The sequence below is a fragment of the Amaranthus tricolor genome, chromosome 3, assembly GCF_026212465.1.
Source record: "Amaranthus tricolor cultivar Red isolate AtriRed21 chromosome 3, ASM2621246v1, whole genome shotgun sequence".
Taxonomy (NCBI): Eukaryota; Viridiplantae; Streptophyta; class Magnoliopsida; order Caryophyllales; family Amaranthaceae; genus Amaranthus; species Amaranthus tricolor.
In genome coordinates this window covers 36,529,705-36,552,116 of record NC_080049.1, presented here as the reverse complement: position 1 = coordinate 36,552,116, position 22,412 = coordinate 36,529,705, and the positions used below count along the sequence as shown (strand labels likewise).

The 22,412-nt window shown below is 27.8% G+C and overlaps 2 protein-coding genes across 2 annotated transcripts; both read right to left on the bottom strand.

Annotated features, from left to right (window-relative positions):
- Positions 1–3,390: 3,390 nt before the first annotated feature.
- On the bottom strand, positions 3,391–6,327 carry LOC130807567 (blue copper protein-like). Its single transcript, XM_057672828.1, has 2 exons — positions 5,966–6,327; positions 3,391–3,658 (listed from the first exon to the last, which is right to left on the bottom strand). The coding sequence occupies exons 1-2, from the start codon at positions 6,138–6,140 to the stop codon at positions 3,459–3,461; spliced, it is 375 nt and encodes a 124-aa protein (XP_057528811.1). The 5' UTR covers positions 6,141–6,327; the 3' UTR covers positions 3,391–3,458.
- Positions 6,328–7,135: 808 nt separating this feature from the next.
- LOC130807566 (WAT1-related protein At1g70260-like) lies at positions 7,136–14,692 on the bottom strand. Its single transcript, XM_057672826.1, has 8 exons — positions 14,150–14,692; positions 13,827–13,886; positions 12,770–12,886; positions 10,264–10,525; positions 9,667–9,825; positions 8,981–9,129; positions 7,753–7,935; positions 7,136–7,511 (listed from the first exon to the last, which is right to left on the bottom strand). The coding sequence occupies exons 1-7, from the start codon at positions 14,359–14,361 to the stop codon at positions 7,779–7,781; spliced, it is 1,116 nt and encodes a 371-aa protein (XP_057528809.1). The 5' UTR covers positions 14,362–14,692; the 3' UTR covers positions 7,136–7,511; positions 7,753–7,778.
- Positions 14,693–22,412: the final 7,720 nt, after the last annotated feature.

The window sequence follows — 22,412 nt, the reverse complement described above, 5'->3', positions numbered from 1 at the left end:
TATTAAGAACTACTAGATAATAAGAAATTCTTAGCAGCGGATAAAAACGAAAAGTTAAATCTACTTATTACAACTTGAGAACGTAAGTCGCCTCATAAAAACCAAATGTTCTTTAAACTAAATTTTGAAATTTTTATTAAGACTTCTCTACCCTAATAATTTATTTCTTCAAGGGACAATCCTCACTCCCCAGACCTGCAACTTAACTTACTGCTAGTCATTGCCCAGATAGGTAACAACATCATCGCAGGGTCGTTAAGACCAAAAGTACACGTCAGCAAACGTCGCATACCAAATAAATAATAACACAAGAGAAAGATTTAATTAATTAACTGACAATTCACAGAACCTTACGCTTCGATCATGCTTATTAAGAATAACTATTTTCATGTAAAGGTTAGTCAGCCATACTGCTGTACTATCCGGCCATACTGCCGGTACACTCCAAACTCCATAAGTGAGACAATACATTAGGGGGAGCTAACCCCTAAGCAAGTCTCTACCATAGACACTCGCCTTACTTCGGTGCCTATGGTTAAGTATGCATACCCCCGCGGTGGCTCATAATGCCCTCATAAACCGCGAGTAATTCATTTCCACCAATTGACGTCATACTACGTCCACTTTAAAGTTAGTGAGGTCATACTACCTCTGCTTATCAAACAATGTATAAAAAAAATTATTGATTCGAAAGATAACATTATCCGTACTATATATCCATGCTTTACTTTTGTATACCATTATTATATGATACATCGGACTAATGCGAACCACACTGCGTGTACATACCTTAAACAAAATAACCAACTCGCAAGCGTCTTAATCAATTCCCGGTCACGAATCGACTTCCTACAAGGTTCAATCGTATTCGGGAAATAAGCACATATACACATTTTCCTCAAATCATCTATAACACACATATACAATCACATCCATACCTAGAATACTACACGCAACATGAACATCCATCACATACTATAACATGGTAAATACACAAAACAGGACAGCCTATACAATCTGTCCAGAAACTCAACTTAAAACTGTCAAATTAAAAATCCGACTTCACCGTTGCGTCCGGAAGGCGTCAAAACCCCCGGGTACCAATTTTCATAATTTATAACATATTATAAGTATTTTTAACTTAATTTCAAAGCCAAAAATGCTACAAAAACACATTTTTTTCACCATTTTCAAAACCTACGGGATTTCATTTTTTTTTATCACAAAAATATAAATTTCAATGCTTTATTTCCTATTAAATCTAAACAATAAAATTTACATAATTTTCATGATCACATACAAAAAATAAATTTTAATTAATTATATATTTTTTTCTCAAAAATAATTCTTTTTACACAAATGTACACACACAAACACATCACATATATACATGTATATTTCTCTACAATCATTATAAATTTCTTCTTTTAATCAATAAAAAAATAAATTTCCATCACCACATACATTTTTTTATATGAGCAACCATTTTTTATGTATATATGTATATATATATATTTTTTTTTTCAATCATTCATCAAACAATTCTTCACACACATGTAAACATATCCAAAACCCTAAAAACCATACATTAATTTAGATAGAAAAACATCATACTTCCACACATGAATTTTAAATTATGAACAAATCATAAACTATAAAATAACACACATAAAAATCATAGAAATTTAAATTGAAACTTAAAAATAAAACTAGGTTAAGAATTACTCACAATTACACAAGGACAAAACACCAAAATTGATGAACCAAAGGGGTGATTAGGCGTGAGGATTAGAGCATTTGGGAGTGTTTTCTTTACTTGCAAATGATTTTGAAATGAAAGGATGTAAGGTAAGGAATTAATTAAGGAATTATGGGATTTAATTGTGATAATTTCCTTAACCATTCAATTGCCAAAATGGAAGTTACAATCTTCCCCAAATCCTTCATGTGGCCGGCCAAACCCATACACATTCCCATTTTTTTTATTTTTATTTTTTTTATTTTTTTTTTTTTGAAATTAAAGATAGATTAGGAAAAAGGTTTGGACTTAAAATGGTTTTAATTGCCTTAAAAGTTGAAGTCTCATGATTTAATCTACTAACAAAATAAATAATATAAAGAAATATATTTTTCTAAAAAGAATAATAATAATAAAAATAATAATATTACTAGCAAATCATTTAATATATCGGGAAATATCGGGGTGTTACACATTTCCTTTCAAATATCAAGATTTTGTTACAAATATTCCTCTCATCAAACCTTTAACTACTCCACAAGATATATCTTCTCCCTCATCCTTATCTTTTAATGTTCATACTGAACCTTCTCTTAAATATATGTCTTCTGCTGACTTAAACAGTCTTTCTTCCATGCTATCCTTTTATGAACCCAACTCTTACAATAAAGCTAAAAATGACCCTAGATGGATCAATGCCATGAACACAGAACTTGAAGCTTTGGAAAACAACAATACTTGGGATTTAACCACTTTACCCCCTGGTAAAAATGCCATTGGTTGCAAATGGGTTTACAAAATAAAATTTCATCCTAATGGATCTGTGGAGAGATGCAAGGCTAGGTTGGTAGCCAGGGGTGATAAACAGGTGAAAGGCAAAGACTATAAACATACTTTTAGTCCAGTTGCAAGATTCACCACTGTGAGAACTATTATTGCCTTAGCTGCTGCTAAAAACTGGAGTATTCAACAGATAGATATCAACAATGCTTTTTTACATGGCTATATATCAGAAGACATATATATGCATCCTCCTCAGGGATATTCTAAAGCTCTTCCTGGTCAAGTTTGCAAATTGAAAAGATCTCTTTATGGCCTTAAACAGGCTTCCAGACAATGGAACATTGAACTTAAAAATATCCATAAAATTATGTAAACTAATATAATATTTGAAGCACACTAATTTAACGAGTATACTCTGAAATATCCCTGACTATAATGTAAATAACTGGAATGAGTCCCACCTTACTAAAAATATGTATTATATAACTTAGTTCAATCTGGTAAATTTTTTTAACTATATCGAATATTTATTCCAACTGAGATAAAATTCGATTCTCAATTAAATCTAGTAACTTATTTTCTCAAATAGTTAAAGACATTAAATTGCTATATTATTTAAGGATTTTGGACATTGACGAATATCCAACATATCTTTAATACGGTACTCTATAGATTCTCATTAAAATCTTTGAGTTTTTGTGTTAGACATAGTAAGAAAAACTACTATCATATCAATTATTATTATCATTACACAAAACTACTAGAGTTAATCATATTAAAGTAAGAAAAAAAATAAGGAAACAATATTTTGGCCCTTATTATCATATCAATTAATCAAAGACTTGTATATAATTTTTTAATTTGTGGGACTTGTATCCTTTATATTTGCAAAAAAAAAAATTAAGAATAATGAAAAATTATAAATAATAAAAAGATTTTAATTGACAACGACGGTGAGATTCATGCCTTGAGAACACTCGTTGAAAAATCCCCCAATAAAATAGTGGACTCCAGATCTTGTAAGAGGAATTTTAGTATTTCCATCTATGGCTGAAAATAAAGAATTTCTTGAATCACATCTATGAAATCTTTTAGAATCTACTTCATCTACGCTATATCCTTCTGCGTAGCGAAATACTGAACAATGCAAGACAACCATTAATTAATACTTGATCTAATAATTATAAAGAAATGTATATGAATGTGCACTAAATTAATTCAAATAAATATTCAAATTTTAGGCAGGTAAAACAAGAAATCAAATATTACTACATTTCTAAGTCATGAATTTATATTTGAACTATGAACTATTATCAAATCATTTTTATGCAAATTCATCATGGAGAACAACAATGCTATATGATTTTCATCAAAGATGAAGATGATATATAGAAACCTCCTAGTAAAGTTTCAATTTTAAACTATAATTAATTCTCCCTTCTCTTTCATATGTTTTTCTTGAATAAAATTTACAAATTCACTATAAATAACGGGTAAAATAGCGATAAGCTACTCATCGCCAATGACAACGGACAAGCGACGATTTTGCCATCGCCTAATGACTTCTGGGAGTTGGCGACGGGCTGGCGATGGAATTTGCTCCGCATGTATGTGCAACATTCAAATTTTTGTAAAAATCAAAATGGCTACGGGAAAAGATTGTAGCCAGCTCGTAGCCACCTTTTCTTTGATTTTTTTAATATTGGCAACGGGACTAAGGTCATAGCCAGCTCGTAGCCCACTGAAAAGAATCTATTGATGAAGCATTTCATCAGCACAAGCGACGACACTTTTGTCGTAGCTGGTACGTCGCCTAATACGCATGTCATTTGGCGACGGAATAAAGTCGTAGCCTTGTCGTCGCCCTTGTCCAATTCTGATTTTATGTGTCTTAGAAATTTTGTTGCTATTTTCCAATGCATAGGCGATGGCCAAGCTACTAGTTAGTCTCGTCGCCCTTATTCAGTCCCCAATAAATCATTTCCTAACCCTAAATCCTCATTTTAAATATTTAAATCCTAACAACTTATCATTTTTTCTCATTTACTCGTCGTCTTCTTCTTATTCACTAAGGTTTTCATCTTTGTTTCTTTCTTCTCCTCATCTTCATTTTCATCTTCATCTTCAAAGGATTAGATTTTCACAAACTTCAAGACTTCATGCTCTCATCAAAGGTTAGTGTTTTTACTTCTTTTTTCTCATATTTTTTAAGTTCATGTTATTCAAAGGATTTTCGAATTTTTTGAACTTAGGGTTCATATTTGCATAGATGGAAGAAAGACAAGCGACATTTAATAATCAATTGATCGAAGAAATTCTAAGGGGAAATACTCAAAATGCGATTGAGACTTAAAATAATCTCATAACACAATAATTAGCTCAAGACCGAGAGTATTTTATGAGATTTATTCAATATCATTTAAATTTGTATCAAGCGCCTCCTCCACCTCTCAATTAATAATTGCGTTTATTGTAATTTTTGTGTGATTTTGTAAAATATACTTCTATTTTATGTATAATATAAGCTACTTGTTTTAATTTTATTTATTTGTTATATATATATATGTGTGTGTGTGTATATCAACACACATGACAAAGCTAAAATAAAATAAAATGAAAAAAACTGGCGTCGGATGGGCGACGGGAGGTTGGTCGCCAAGTGCTGCAAAGAATGGCGAGGAGAGGGTGACGGGTTAAGTAGGTCGCCAGTTTCTGATGACAGTGGCGAGGGATGGGCGACGAGGTGGTGGTCGCCATTTTTTGAGAGGCTAGGAGAGGAGCACGTGTCGTCGCCCGAGTTTTTGTGAATATGACGACGGACATTAGCGTTCACCGAAATGGCGTTCGCACATTGGGTTGTCGCCCGTTCATCGCCAGGGCAACTTTTTGCCCATTTAGCGATCAATATGGGATGAAATAGGCCGTCGCAATTTTAATATTTATTTATAGTGATTTTAGTGTCAAAACTTTGACTATTGTTTCTCAATATATACTTTAAATATCAATTTTTTAGAATTTTTTAAAACTCATAATTAATATCATTTAACTTTTAAGTTTGCATTGAACTCTGCAAAAAAAATGAATAAGAAGAACAAATGAAAATAAAGAGAGTAATTCAGAAATTATATTTTTGTGTACGCCCGCCTCACTGCTGTGGCTTTTGAGACGGGTGTATATGGATGCTGATTCTTCCATTAATACAACAATTACAATAGGTTAAAGGATAAATTGAACTCTTATTAAAGACGTGTTCCACTAAGAGATCTCTCACAAAAATGTAACACTGTAAGGAATTTATTTATTTAAATCTTAATTATATAGTAAAACAGGAGTATTTTTTTTCAATAAATACAAAAAAATGATTTAGTTTAACATATTTCAATGAAAATACAAAAAAATAAATATAATATTTAATTTAATTGCACAATTAGTTGGAGAACTAACCAAGAACGTCACTCTTGACAAAGTTCTTTCCTTTAACCCATTTTGTGTAATCATTTCCAGGCCCCCAACCCGCTTTATCACCAACAGTGTAGACTTTAGCGAAAATTGATTGAGCACATCCCAAGTAAATTAAGATGGTATATGAAATTGCAATTGCTGCATTTTGGTTGTTCATCTTAATTTGTGTAACTTTATTTGAAACAATAATATAGTTAGTACGGGGTAAATGATCAATTAATGTTGTTAAAAAAGTGATTTTCTTAATTGTTTATACTTCTACAAATTGAGTATTACTTATTTTTGAGCGATGAATATATAACATGGATTATACTAATTTTTATATCTTTTTGGTGCATTTATAGTTGACATTCAAAGAAGGTGATACCCCTACTTCTTATATAATGATTCATCTTGGCATGAAAGTAAGAACATTATTAATGTGACCTATATATATATTTATTAAAGATAGGCCTATGTTTTGTAAAAACATTAGTACTAGATTTTTTCATTTTTGTCCCTAATTAATACTCTCTCTGTTTTCTAATGAAGTTTTCACAATTCACGATAATTAAAAAAAATAGAATCTTTTAGACAATAAATATATTATTTTATTTAATAAAAAATTTGATGAAAAAAGTGGAGACCAAAAATATTTTTAAAAATATTAAAAGAAAGTTAATGAAAAAAATATGAGAACCACAACTAATTAAAAAATATTTTTATAAATTTAGTAGAAAATATGTGGAGACCATAAGAAGTACTCTAAAAATGTTAAAATTAAGTTAGTGGAAGATATGTGGGGACCATAAACATTATTAAAATATTAAAATGAGAATAAATAAGATTATTTTTGTTTAAAATTTGTGATATAAATAGAAAGATTCTTTGGAGGAACAACAAATAAAATACCTCAAAATGACAAATGAGAACTTCTTTAGGGATCGGAACGGAAAAAGTAATCTATGTCAAACAAGCCTAAATTAGACTTAGATATCAAAGACAGAAAAAAAAAACAAGAATTTCGATGAGATGACCTCGAATAAGGAGTTTATATCCTCATAATATATGTAACTATTAAATAAACTATTTAAACCAAGTATAAAGTACGTCTTTTAGTAACAATCATAAATATACATGTATGGAATTTCAAAATTGAACACTAAATAAAGATGAAAGAACGAAGGATAATATTTATTTTCTTTCATTGTAATTAATAAAAGAAGAAAAGATCAAATTACAACTAGATGGAGTTCTAAGAAAGAGGGAAGCAAATAAATAAGCAAGCCCTCAACTCATGAACACTAAATTTGCATGCTTCCCTAGACGACCATACGTACATATATATTTCCCACAAAAAATCGGGCTAATTGAAGATCACTTCATAATAATAACACATATTTACAATAAGATCAATAATTCACACATTTAATAACAAATTCACAAATTTTTGGAATAGCCTGAAGTTCGTCTCATCTTCTCTTCAATCTCAACTAAGAGATAAGAAAAAAAGATTCATATATCTCCCTCCATGCTTAATTTGATAAGTCTGAAAAAAAGCAAGTGATGAATTTAAATAACTTGATAATTTAAAAATATAAAAATATAATAGAGATATATATTCAGATGTTTGAGCATAATTAAAAATATAATCTCAGACAGAGATAAATTTGATAATGTGTACATAAATAAATAACATGACAGTCTGATTTGATTTTCATACGTAAGTTACTCTATGAAGTTTGAGTTATAGATAATTTGGATTAATTAAAAGTAATATTGTTAATTACCTGCGAAATATTTGCAGGAATATTGTTCACACTTGTTCATCGCCATTTTGATTTTGCAAAAGAGGAGTTTTGATGTCAGATGAAGCAGGTTTGACAGAATATTCTTGAGCTTTTTTGGCTTCTTCCTTGACTCCCCACAATACTGTATAGTAACCCACTCCTACCACAATTGTGCCTATAACACTGCATTAATATAAACCACCAAATTAATCACTCATTAATTCATATTAGGTGAGAGTATTATTAATTCGTATAATAATAATCCTCAAATGCATCTTAATTTATTATTAAGTATAAAGTATTTTTTTTTTGACGTCATTGAATTTGTTCCATGTGTATACGTAATACATGAAAGATTTTTTTACAATTCAAAGTGACAGAAAAATCAACTAAGTAAATAACTAATATAAAGCAAATTTGTGTTAATTTTATAGGATTGCATAGACGGCTCTACGTATCAACATAAAGGCAAGAGAGACATAAGATATTCATGAAATATTGGTCTATTCATGATTAGCTATTAATCTCACAATTTTTTATGTTTTGGAACAAAATTAATAGATAGTCTATAAACACACGCTACTTTACTTTTTTATGGTTACTTTAATAATTAACTCTTTTCATAGGATTTTAAATTAAGTAGAAAATCATATACTCCCTCCTATTTACCGTAGGAGTCCCATTTGACTTCTTACGGATTTTAAGGAGAGTTAAAAGTGGGATCCGAAGGGTAGAAAAGAGAGTGGTATTATGGGTTTTTTAATGTAAGGGAGGAAAATTAGTATGGGTAATGGAGGGTATAATTGAAAATAGGATAAGACTACTAAGGGTATAAAAGTCAAAAACCAATACCAAAAACAATGGAACAATTAAGGAGATTTGACTATAAAAAGAAATGAGACACATAAGCTGAATAGATAGTCTATAATTATTGATAACAATTTCTTTCTAATATAATATCGAAATATTTTTAAATTCACTTCAACTCACTGAAAATTAGTTCATTTTACTTCAACTCACTAAAAAACAATTCATTTCAAAAATAAGATATTAATAATAATAATAATTTCAATTCATAAATTCAACAATAATAAATTTAATTTTAAAGAAAATCACTATTCTCATTTCAAGATGTTATTCGTATATTGTTTAATTAGTGGAACTAATAGTCTAATATAAATTATTTTAAATATAAAATTCTGATTTTGGTTGTAAAATAAAGAGTTACCTTCCGTAACAAAGAGTGCCAAAGAAACTTTCGCCAAAAAAGTTGGCCCAAAATATCCCAGCGGGCTTAAACATGGCCACGTACATGGGTCCCTTCATACCCATGATCCATGCTTGGATTCTGCTACGAACTAGTGTTCCAAATATGGCCTGCATTTTTTGTCCACTTACATCAATTATTTACTCCATTAATCCATCATTTTATGAATCAGGGAAAAAAGAATCTGAATTTGAATTTTCATAACTACTCTTTACAATTGGTATTCAAATATAAAACTTCATTTGTAAAATAAATGCATAAAGATTTTTCACTAATACTTTGTTGAGTCCGTCTTACCATAAAACGATCTCAATTGAGTCAGCCCAAACTCTTTAAAAAAACTAATTTCTAAATTTAGATTTTATTGGTTTTTTTAATGTCTTTTTACTAATAGACTGCTTATATGAGCTTGTCTCACAGTGAGATGGTCTCATAAAGTTTTTTCATATAAAATTGAGAAAATATTAACTCATTAAAATTTTTGTTATATATTTTAAAATTGATGGATTTAATGGTTAAAGTTTGAGAAAATTTTAAAATGCTTTCGCATGGGACATTGGGTATGATCATAATGAGTTGTAAAATGGCTATACAATAATCAAATCTCCATATTTGATAAGAAAAAAAAAAGGAAGAGAAGTGCTTACAGTTAAGACAATGATAAGAAGCTCCAAATCCCACTTTAATTTCCAAGCATTCAAATCTCCATTGGCAATAATATCCACAAAGAAAGTTTGGATTGTTCCAAAGATGGTATAGCAAGTTACTATCACCATCATATCAGGGAATCTTGTGAATGTTGAAACCTAACAAACAACCAACATTTTACATAAAAAAATATCAAGAAAATAATACCTATTTCAAATATAGGTTTGATAGATTATATTTTTGGAAATAAGACAACATTCCACATCGATAAAATAGTGAATTATTGACTTGTATATATATTAGATGGGCTAATTCCTACTACCATATGTTTTTGGAAATTAAAAATGAACCTTATTAAGCGTGTGTGCAAGTTAACGCTCTTGACCCGTGGGTTTGTGAGCTCGAGCTCACAAGTGTCCCATATCCACCCAAGTCAGATCCTAATGTAACAAATTATCACGGCGTAATATATATAACGTTTTTTTGATTTAAGACTCTGATTTTGAAAATTTTAGAAATATAAGTAAATATTTTGAGAATTATAGAAATATAAGTAAAAATATATTCATTTGAATGCTTTTAAAAAAAAAAAATACCTGGATCATACTCCAAATGGCAATGAAGAAGGTAGCACAAGCAAGTAAAAAGGTGCCAAACATCCATTCTTCAGTGGTAGAAATAAAAATGAAGAAAGGCTTAGACGACCCTTGAAGACGGAACCTTATAGGCCCAATAATTGGCCCATTAAGGATAGAAGGGCCCAAATAAACGGCCACTGTAGTTGCTCCAATGAAAGACACTAGGACTCCTATAATCTTGATTCTAGTGCTTTTGTTCTTCAACTTTAACTGAGCTTTCCTGTTTATGATGTATTTAAAATTATAATTATATATTAAATTTTAACATATAGTTAAAAAATCCAATAAAAACTAATAGTAATAATAATGTCAAAATCTTATCTAGATTTAGCTGGCTAGATAAACACTATAATTATTATTAGAGATGCCAGACGAATCATATTATTATCAACTAATCAGGCAAAACATAATACAAACTTGCGATCTTTGTTAAATAATTATTTTATAATTAAATTTTTTAAAAAAATTAGAATAAAAGATGTTAAATTGACATAAAGTCAAATCTAAACTAAGGTTAGTTTTGAGTCCCATAAAGATATTAAGTTGGACTGTAGTTTGTTAATTCGTTCGAAATGAAACATAATTACAATTAGAGAAAACTAATCTGGGTCACACAAGCATTAGTAAATTAAAAGTAGTTAAGATATTTTGCCAGCTTCAATTATATAAATAAGACCACTACATAAAGAAGCTTTTAAAAATAATCAATTCCTTTTAATAATAATAATAATCAAGGAAACAAATTGGAGCCATTAGTTAGGGGATGATGACGTAGTTGATAGTTTGGCTATCTTTCATAAAAAAAAAAAAAAAAAAAACAAGGAGTATATTCTATTGATTCTAGGTAAACCTATCAAATGGTGTAGAAAGATTGTAAAGGTTCAAAAATCAACCAATCAACAAAAGGTATTGCCTTTTAATATAATATTCCGTGATATTAGCTCTTACCAATAACCCAAGGTGGTCCTCTTGTTAATATCTTTCAAACACCATTGATTAGATTTCATAGCTAGGCCCCATCACAATGCAAATTAATGAAGAATCTCATTTATTTTTTGCCCTAAAGCGAAAGATAAAAATGACTCCTAAAACTTTAAGACGTATTAAATAATATGATGTTGATTTTAAATTGTTAATAGTTTAATTATTTTATAAAAAAAATTCTAATAATTCATATTGCATAGCAAAAAATGTAAATTATACTTAAATTTAATTTTTGTTAATTTTAATTTTGTACATGAAAATATATTTTTTGGGCCCAAAAAATTTGACGCCCTATCAATTGCCTTCTTTACCCTTGTTAATCGACAGTCATAAATCCATCATATATAGTCTATACATTTTTATTATAATGTAAAGTTTGATGAAAGACAATCTACATAAAAACATAGCTTGTTTAAATTTAGTTTGGTCAATTTTACAAGTCGAACATGAAAATAATGAATTTGTAAATTACTATTGTTGGAGATAGTGAAATTCGTTATCTTATCCAAACGTATTAGAATTAATCAAGAAGAATCAAATTTCCACCAAAATAATGAAAATAATGGTATGAGATGGTAACATCATTTCCACCAAACGTTATCACAATTAGGAAAAATCTAGCTTATATCCAAAATATCATATACATTCTAAAAGTATTAGAATTAATCAAGATGAATCAAATTTGTTATAAGCATGACTGAGTAGTGACTTTAAAAAATAAAAATTAAAGAGATCGAAAATATATGGCAACACAAGATCTAGCATCATGTATATTTAAAACCCTTGCAAAAGTTTATTATATAGAAAAATGGGCTTGTAAAAAGTTTATCATATAGAAAAATGGGCTTGTAAAATTGAAGTGTATGGCTGTATTTAGGGGTGTTTAACGGGCTAGACCTTTATTTTTGAGCTCTTATTAGGCCTATTTTTGAAAGGATTTTGTAAGGGCCGGGTTGAAAATGAGTCGGGCCAAAACCGGCTTTACTATAATTAAAATGAAGCGGATCATAAAATGGCTTAATAAGAGTCGGAAATAGATTCTTTTAAATAACATAATTGAAGAATAATAATTATAAAGACAATGCCAATAGGAATTATTAATATTTTGACAATTTAACTGTTATAAATGATAAGTTAATTATTATAAAATAATCAATGTGGATTATAATAATTTTAAGTAATAAAAACAAGTCGTATCGAACTTTCAAAGCCCGGTCCATATTATAAAGCGCATATTAAATTGAAGTGCCTTTATCCAATCTTATGTAAGTCCAATTGGATCCTTATTCGACCCATTAAACACCCCTAGCTATATCAAATATACCAATATGCGATAAAAAAAGGAATACGTACTAGAATACTATACACAAGAAAGTGGTAGCTACTAGGTAGTATAAATACAGAGGAAAAAGGGGCTCATAAAAATTGACATAATTCATTGTAATAAATAAAAGGTGGGACAGAAGAATGAAAAGTATACCTGAGAACAAGGTTGAGGAAGAACTGAAAGGATGGAAGTAAAAGTCCCATTGCACATACAACTATTGGTGAGCTGTCACGTAACCCCGTAAATGCAAGGTTCTGAGCTATTGTTATCCTGCCATCCACATACATTTTTATTTTTAGGGCTTCCAAACACAAAACAATTTAATCAACACTACCAACCTTATTAACCGCGTCATCACTAGCTATAATTATATTTAATGTTTAATATTTAATATTTAATATTTAAAGTCGATTTTAATAGTGTACATGTTTTATCTGACTGAAATTCTTATTTTTTGATTTCTTGTCAATAAAACAAAATATTAAGAAATCAATAGTTTAAGTAATAATATAAAATAAAATTCTGTGAATTAATACTCTAGCTATATATGCACTATGAACTTTTTAATTTGAAAGGTAAATAAAAACTAGTCCCACCAAATTATGATAGCTATTAGACCCCATGGCGGCCATGGCAACATACTGTTTTAGTTTTTCAAATATCATTGTTTCGTTTACGAAATTACGGTTCATATTAATAGCAAGTAGTGCAAATCCAGTTTTTGAATCTTATTTAATTTAATAAAACCCCTTAATATTAGAATAATAATATATGGTTTTATAGTTATATAATAAGTTAATTATTACAGTAAAGAGCGCCAACATAATAGCTTCAATTTGACGGGCGCCAAGCCGCCAAATCCTACAAGATTGATCAACTTGCATCATTCAAGAGCATGTTGTATTACTTGATCAATTATGGCGGCTAAAGTGAGTGTGCATGCATGGTAAAATGAATAAAATTTGGGTTCATGCCTAGATTATTTATGATAACGGATCATAATTGGATTAAAAAATTCTATAAATATTAAATATTAAATTATGTAATATATAACATAAATGAATAACAGTAGTGAAATTAGTTCGGCTCATATAAAAATAAGTATTCACTGTTCAGCCTCGAAATCCAAATTAAATAATTAATTGATTCATCAGTGAATATACAAACATCCATGGGTAACAAAAAAAATAAGATGAATAGAAGAACGAACCCAGTAAGACCAAGGAGGAAGAATCGAGTGAGAAGATCCGCATTGAAAACCTTTTTCATACTGTCAAAAATATTAATTATACAAAAAAATTAAATTGAATATCAAAATAAAATTAATTCCTCTTAGATAATCAAAAAAAAAAAAATCCAAAAAATTATACTTCCTCAATCCCAAAAATATATCCAATTCAGTTTAATTAAATAAACTCATACGTACGAATCATATTAATAAAAAGATGAAATATATGTATGTTTGAGACAGAGAGAGTATAATTATAATTATAGGTTACTAATGGATGATAATTAAGGTGAATAATTAATTACCTATCTCTATGATAGAAGAGACAATAAAGAAGAAGAAGAATAGAAGAAAGAGCATTAGAGTAAGCCACAAATACAAACTGACTCATCCCAATTGCCATGGCAGATTTTGCTGTTATTGTTAAAGCAATTGTACATCCTTCTATTATAAACATTGTTATAAATGGGATTATATCCCACATCTTTCCTTCACTACTTATTCCACTCTTCTCCATTCTATTTATTTCTTTCTATAAAATCAATCTTAAAACTTCGATCTTGATCCAATGATCAATTAAGCAAGCTAAGAGGATAAAAGAAAAGAAAACACTTCTTTTATCTCTTTGATTTTTCCTTGGTTTGAGGAATTAAGAGGAATGGTTCTATACGTCGACGTTTTATAGTAGAACAGAAAAATGGTGGTAATTTTAAAAAGTTTAAAGGGAAGAGAAGAAATAGTGTTTTTGTTTTATTGTTTTTTTTGGTGAAAAGATTAGAAGAGAAATAGTTAGGTTACCCTTTCATGAAGGTATGAGGGTATTTAGGGGTCGTGAAGTAGCAACTCGGGGAAATAAGTCGTCAAAAACAGTGAGCTGACTCAGCTATTTATGTTTGTTAATCCTTTGACCTTTGCTGATGTATGTTCCCCAGTTACCTTTTTTTATGTTGTATGTCATCCTGTGATTTGTCCCTCACTATTAAAATCAATATTTATTTTTTATATATATTGTTTATTGTTTTTTTTTATTTGCTACAGTAAAAATTCTTTTATTATTTCTTTTTTTGCATTAGATTTGCACCTCTTGACTAATGTTAACTAAATATTACTCTAATTTTAGTTGGTTAATAAAATTAATAATAACTGGGTTGAACAAATAAGTAAATAAGAATTAAGATTAATTTATAGAGAACATGAATTTGTAGATCTGAATAAATGGAAATTTGTCATAAATTATCAAAAGAGAAAAGAGTGTAAAATAAAAATACAATATAATCCTAAAATAAATTGAGTGTAAATTAAATAAAACAAAAGAAATAATTTAAAAATTTAACTCTTGAAAGTATAGTGAAAAAAAATATAAAGATACAATAATTAACTTTTTATAAAATATAGTAGTATAAAATTAATTTTAAATTTAACTTTTAAAACAACTGATATACATAAATTTTGTCCATTAAAAGTTATACAAAATTAGGAATTAATAAGTATCTTTTATCAATACATTAACAATATGTTTATTCAAAGTCCAATATATAAAATAAAAAAAACATTCTATTATATCTATAGCTGATATATAGATGCTTATTTTAAAGAAAGTAATGATTGAAATATAATTGCCTATGGTATTAATATGAGACGTTCCTATTGCTATTAAATATTTATCAATTTTAAGAAACTCAATGACATATTTAATATTTACATTAAAAATGTATAGTAATTGATCAATTTAAAGTTAAAATTAATTTCTTTTATAAATTATAATTAATCATTTAATTGATTATTTTATATACAATTAATCTCTTTAAAATTTGAATTGATTACTTTAACGTCAAAATTAAACACATTAAAATAATTGATCAATTAACATTATAAACTTGTAAGTAGAATTGATCACTTTTGAATTGATCACTTTAATGTTAAAATTGATCAATTCTAGGTCAAAATTAAAATTTTTTATCGATTTCTTTTAAAAAGTCATAACTGGTTATTAAATTAATCACGTGATTACTTTAAGGTTTAAATTGATAACTTTAACATCGAAATTAAATACTTTAAAATAATGATCTTAAGGTTATAAACTTATAAGTAGAAATTGATCAAGTTTAGGTCAAAATTAAAATTTTATATTTTGATTGATCTATTTAAGGTTTACTTTAAGTTATAATTGATTAATTTAATGTCAAAATTGATAAATTTAAGGTTAAAATTATATTTAATTTTTTAATTTTTGAATTTTTAGGTCAACACAACTATACCGTATGATGGTCTCTCCTAAATTTTTTAATTTGCGCTTATTTAATATCTAATGTCTGTGAAATACTTACTATAATAAAGCAATATAACACATATTTGGTAATAATAATCACTAAAATTATTGTGTATTTATATCCGATGCTGAACATAAGTTGATCAAAATTTACGCAAACAGATTGATTGATTATGAGAAACAAATGCGAGGTTATAAGATTATTAATTAGATTTAATAATAAAGAGGGTCCCAACCAAATTGTGTTTGTGGTCTAGTATTAGCTGATTGTTATACGGATACCCCGGCCCACCAAATGGAAACTACTTTTTAATTTTAAAGAGATCTTTTCGGCTCTCCTTAGAGGCACACAAACTGATGGAGTGTGTAACTTACTTATCTTGTAATCAGGTTATAGTATTTGATTATGTCAATAAACTAAAATAAAATGCTCTAAAACGTGGCCTTAAGTTAAATCTTCGTATAGTTATCATTATGTACTTTAAAATCACAAATTATTAATTGATATAATTTAAGGGTGTTACTAAATATCACCACCTTTTTCATTTTATCGTCACCCTCCTTCAAATGAAATTACGAATTTGCCTCTGATTTTTAAAAAATTACAAAATTGCCACTCCCTATAAATTTCTTATTTATAATAATAATAATAATAATAATAATAAAATTAAAATTAATAATTATTATTCAAAAAGAAAAAAAAATTGAATCGCCCAGAACCGGGCGATTCAATTTTTTTTTCTTTTTGAATAATAATTAATAATTTTAATTTTATTATTGTTATTATTATTATTATTATTATTATTATTATTATTATTATTTTTATTATTATTATTACTACTGTTATTATTATTAATTTTATTTATATTCTTTTTGAAGAATATAAAAAAGTTAATTATTATTATTATTGTTGTTATTGATATTATTATTATTATTATTATTATTATTATTATTATTATTATTATTATAAATAAGAAATTTATAGAGAGTGGCAAAATTATAATTTTTTAAAAATCAGGAGCAAATTCGTAATTTCATTTGGAGGGGATGGCGATTGGCGATAAAATAAAAAGGGTGACGATGTTTAAGGATTGGGTAATTTAAATTTGCATTGGTATAGATTTATTAGTTTAAACCTGTCAAAATAATTAATTCAGTTAATTATTTTACTTTTTCTATAATTTAAATTGAATTATTTGTTTTAGTTTCTTATCTCACAAAATTAATTCAGTCAATAATAACGTATCAATAGATAATTGGCCAGTCACTCAAAAATAATAGCATGAAAATAAAAATTAATGTGCTTTTAAAAAACGATTAAAAATAATTAGGTTTAATTGACGATAGAATTTGATTCATTCTTTTAATGTTTCAATTTACGTTCCAAGGATAAACAATAAATAAATTATAATGACATTTAATTATCTATCATATTTTATAATAGTTTTTGGTTGATTTATTTTGATTTAGTAAAACAAGTTTATAGTAAAAGAAAATTTTCAAAATATTTGATGATATTTATTTCTATAACATTAGTCTAACTATAGAATTATTAGATTCCCAAGGTTTGGTAAATACATCTAAATTTGTACCCAAGGAATAATATAGAATAATGTTGTTAGTTTTAATTTTAATTGTTTAGGAGTTGAACCATTAATTTGCAATATCAGTTGTTTCCAATTCTATGAAGGAAGGCACCTGAATTGTACTAATACAATGTCAGCCCATCTAATGATCTAATAAACCTTTGCCTATTTTTTGTCTTTGATAATGTGACTCTCAACTTTTCTTGACCTCTTTGTTTTTTCTTTTCTTTTTTTCCAATGTCCTATTTTAATAATTTTTTATTAAATGATTATTTCATGCTTTTCTTGAATTTTATAGTATGTCATAGGGTACATTAGTACACATTATTTTTAATGATAATTAATTAGGATAATTGAGAAGGTGAAAGATAAAAGATAGGATATTTTTTTCTTGAAGGGATGCTATAACCTTTAACCTATCAGCAAGGAGCATGCAATATACTTCCTTTGTTCTATTATATTTGTTACATTTGATTTTTTACGCAATTCAATAAGTTATTTTATTTATTTATATGTTAAATTATACACATTTAAAAATTATAAAAAGTTAATATTATGAAAATATGCGATTAGACGATTCAAACAAGATCCCACTCGGCTATATTTTTACTTACACATTAGCCGCAATATATAATATAAGCTTGAACGATGAATAGTGCATATAATCAAAATGTAGTGAGTATTTCAGAACGGAGGAAATATATATTAAGTGTATATATAATACATGAATTTTCACTATATCACTTTATAGTGAAACTTATAATAAAAACCAATAATTATTAGACTAAAAAAAATAAATCAGTAACAATTTTTTATACCACTAAATCCTATGACATGAAAAGTTAATTTTATTGTAGTGTACATACGAGTCAAAAACAGAACAAATACATAGTCTAACGCCATTAAACATCCAAGAATCGATCAATTAATTAAATCAACTTGCTTCATTGTATTTGTATGTATTAGAACTATAACCAATAATAATTTGAATAGTACTGATTGTGAAATTTTATTTAACTGCAAGTTTACACTATACGTTTAATTAATGGACACGAGAAAACTAAAATAATTTAATTCAACCTATGCTAATAAGCTCTAAATTAATGTCGTAAGATGTTTAGCTAAAGCTCTATAATATAGAGAAACACACTTCAAATTGCAATTTAATTTGAGACTCTTATTTTGTCACGAAAGGCATTTAATAAAATAGGCGACAAAACGCTTTACAATAAAAAATGTTTACATTATAATATTATATATATATATATATATATATATATATATATTCACAGTAAAAAAAATTAAAATACAAAGTTAAAAATAACCACCAGATTCACCTGAGGTACTACCACCAGAAGTTGAACGTGCATACAAAAAAAATTATTTAGTAAATATTCAACATACAATTGGCCATAAAATTCGAAACAAAAACCAAAAAAAGGCATAAGTAAGGGAATACCTTTGATGATGGACATTGAAGATGGATAAAAGCAGCATTTAAAAATCGACATTGCACATGCATTCAAGAAAACAACAAAAATCAAGATACACTAACAAAATAAATTCAGAAAAACAACAAAATTACACAAGTTGGAGTCGAAAATACCAGAAAAAGACAAGAACTCTCGCCGAAAAATGCCAGAAAAAGTCACCGGAGGAAAAAAGGATTGAAGTGTGATTTATATAATAGATTGAAGATTTAAATAATGAATTTTTGGAGATAAGAAGATGAATAAGTTGTAAGTTAGAGAAGGAGATGAAAGAGTTTGAAGTGTGAGTAAAATAACGGATAGGAAGTACATTTATATAGAATCAATAGAAAGATGATAAGCGACAAAGAGTTTGTCACCTAACTTGTCGCATAAAGGTTGATCATTCAAATTTTGAATTTGGAAAGGTTTAGGCGACAAACGCTTTGTTGCATAATGGTTCGGTGACAAAATAAGCGACAAAAAGTGTTTGTCACCAGCTTGTGACAAAGTATTTTATCGCCTATTTTATCACTGAATCTCTTTTCTAAAAATTATCTTTTGTCTTCAAATTATTATATTTTTATAGTGTAAATCAAATTCAAACCTCCTTAAATACCACATATTATAAGTAACTTTATTAGCCAACACTATAGAGTGGACTGCGATCTAACTTTTGGTTATCCTAAAGGAATCCACCGACCTATACAACACAAAACATTTGAAAGCAAATGATAATGATTCAAAGTTTCAAAAGCTAATATCATTCAAACTTTAGAAAAACATTCGTAATCTAGCTTGGTTTGACTTAAGAGTGTTAGATTTATAGCAATTAGCAATAGTCTCATATTGTCTCAGTTAGAGCATGTATAATATTTCTCTGATAAGATCTTATCTCAGTTAAAGTATGTATAATATTTCTCTGATAAGATCTTGAATTCTACATTTGCCTTAGCTTACCTTATAATAATTTGGAATGAGGAAAGTTTCAATCATGAATTAATAATAATGATAGTCATAATTCTACCGCCGCCCATCTAATTATAACCTAATCTTGGCTCTTATTGTACACTAGCTAGCTAACCTTCAATTCAATAATATAACTCTTCAACTATCTTGACCTCTTATCTTGCTTAGGGTCGTTGGCAATGGCCTTACCTAATATATTAGGCTTATTAGCCTTCCTTAATTCTTTTATATTGAATATAATCCTATATTTTTTAGTGATAATTAATATTTCTAATTCATTTTAGTTAAATATATGTTACTTAGCATTGACAAAAATAATTATTGTCTTTGTTAAAGTGACACATCATGTTATTTTATTTTGACTAATACGCTATAAATTTCTTAATATATATAGACTTATTATTAATGTGACTTTGCCTCACTTAGCTTGTTTTTATAGTGTATATGATTATAATCCCACTACAAAAATAACTTTACATATTCCAAGGTCATGATTGCAAAACTTATTGGAAACTGAGATAATGTAATCATTATCAAAACTTTTTTGATTTCTCATACATTAAAACAAAAAAATATCAGATTCAAATGGGTATTCTCCCTCCATTTCGTTTTTCTTCATCTTCAACAATATGGATGAGTTCATGCAAGAATTCGAAGATTTCGTGACCCAGACTCAACGAGATTCTTTTTAAGAGATAGTATAAATAAGTTTGGTTCTATTTTCCTTCAAGAATTCAATAAATTATAATCAACACAAAAAATCTGATGTTTCTCAATGCTGTTTTTGGTAGTTCTATTAAATGATGAGCATACTCAGCTTGAACATTGATAAGTGCAATTATTTGCACTTATTCATATCAGTTTATACTCCTTAATGATGATCATTGTTAGTAATTTCGTGCTTATTTTGAAGATTTATGCTACTTTACCCATTTTGGTTATTCATGTTGATTTTGAGCGGTTTTGATCGTTTTTAAGCATAATTCTTATGGTTTTAATGGTGACAAAGTTTACTAAGGAGATTATTTCTCGTTTGAAATGTTTTACAATGAAAATGGGCAAAAGAGTTGAAAAGTGTTTAAAATGCAAAAGTTTTGAAGTGAAATTTGATACATGCTCACTCTTTTGGTCATAAATTTTGATAGAAAGATTGTATTAATGCAAGGTTTGCGGCATTGGAAATTAGACTTCAAGAGTTTTCCAACGGTATATTATATGTCCAATTCTGACAATTGAGCAAGAAATGACGACTATTTAAAGTTCGTTAGTCAGAAGCAAAGCGACGAGTCGTCGCCTGAAAGCCACGACTCGTGTCCAACCTGTTGATATCCAAATCTAACGGTTTTTTTTCACTATTTTAGTGGTTTGATTTATTTTAACTTTATTTTATTATTAGAAATCAGTTATTTTTTGGGGAGATTGTTCCTCAAGTAACCTTAGAATATAAATAGGCATAGTTAATTTCATTTTTTTTTGTGCTTTTAATGCCCTAAAGCTTTAGTTTTCATTTTTAGTTTATTAAGCTTAGTTTTTATGTTTCTCATTGCAACTATTATTTATTTATGCAATATATGGTTTATTTATGTTGCAATTTGTAAGTTTCTCTATCTTGTCCTTTAATAATTCATTAAATTGTCTTTAATTCATTATTTTCATCATGTTCATCATCTAAATTAGGGATTTTTCTTATTATTAATTTCATGTTAGTTATTATGTTCAGTGAGTAGATTTCTTTACTAAGATTAAGGGATTAACCCTAATTCGAAGCATGAAATGATATTATATCGATTAATTGTGTGAAATTTGGGTCTATGATTAAACCCATGCTTAATGAACCTTAGTTTAAACATTTTTATTAACCTTTTCAATAAAACGAAAGTTTGAGATTAGGATTAATTTAGGATTGAGGTACATTTAAGTTAAATTCCTATTAGTTTAGCCAATAAAACGGAAGTTTGAGGAATAACACTAGTAAAGTCTTAAACCGATATTGATCAATAGAGCGGAAGCTTGAGACTAATTAGATCATGTTTAATCATGCCAAAGACTCAATTTTATACAATTATGAGAGTAATTGACTCCCATGTGAGAATTAGATGATTCCCAACATCCTAGATTTGCTTTATTATTATCGTCTTCATATTAATTATTGTCTTAGCTTTATTTATTAGTTTCATTTGCAACATTTTGATTTTTGTTCATAGTAGTGTTAGATTCTCAAACCGATTATATTGTTTGTTCGTATCTCGTAGTTATAAATTGAACAAATAACTCG

What these genes read in the sequence shown, in the direction of transcription:
- LOC130807567 (XM_057672828.1), bottom strand. Translation starts at nt 6,140, where the DNA reads ATGAACAACCAAAATGCAGCAATTGCAATTTCATATACCATCTTAATT. An exon ending in TGTCAAGAGTGACGTTCTTG is followed by an intron (nt 3,659 to 5,965) that starts GTTAGTTCTCCA and finishes TGCATTGTTCAG; the next exon opens with TATTTCGCTACGCAGAAGGA.
- LOC130807566 (XM_057672826.1), bottom strand. Translation starts at nt 14,361, where the DNA reads ATGGAGAAGAGTGGAATAAGTAGTGAAGGAAAGATGTGGGATATAATC. An exon ending in TTCTTATCATTGTCTTAACT is followed by an intron (nt 9,130 to 9,666) that starts GTAAGCACTTCT and finishes CAAAAAATGCAG; the next exon opens with GCCATATTTGGAACACTAGT. An exon ending in GGCACTCTTTGTTACGGAAG is followed by an intron (nt 7,936 to 8,980) that starts GTAACTCTTTAT and finishes ATATTAATGCAG; the next exon opens with TGTTATAGGCACAATTGTGG.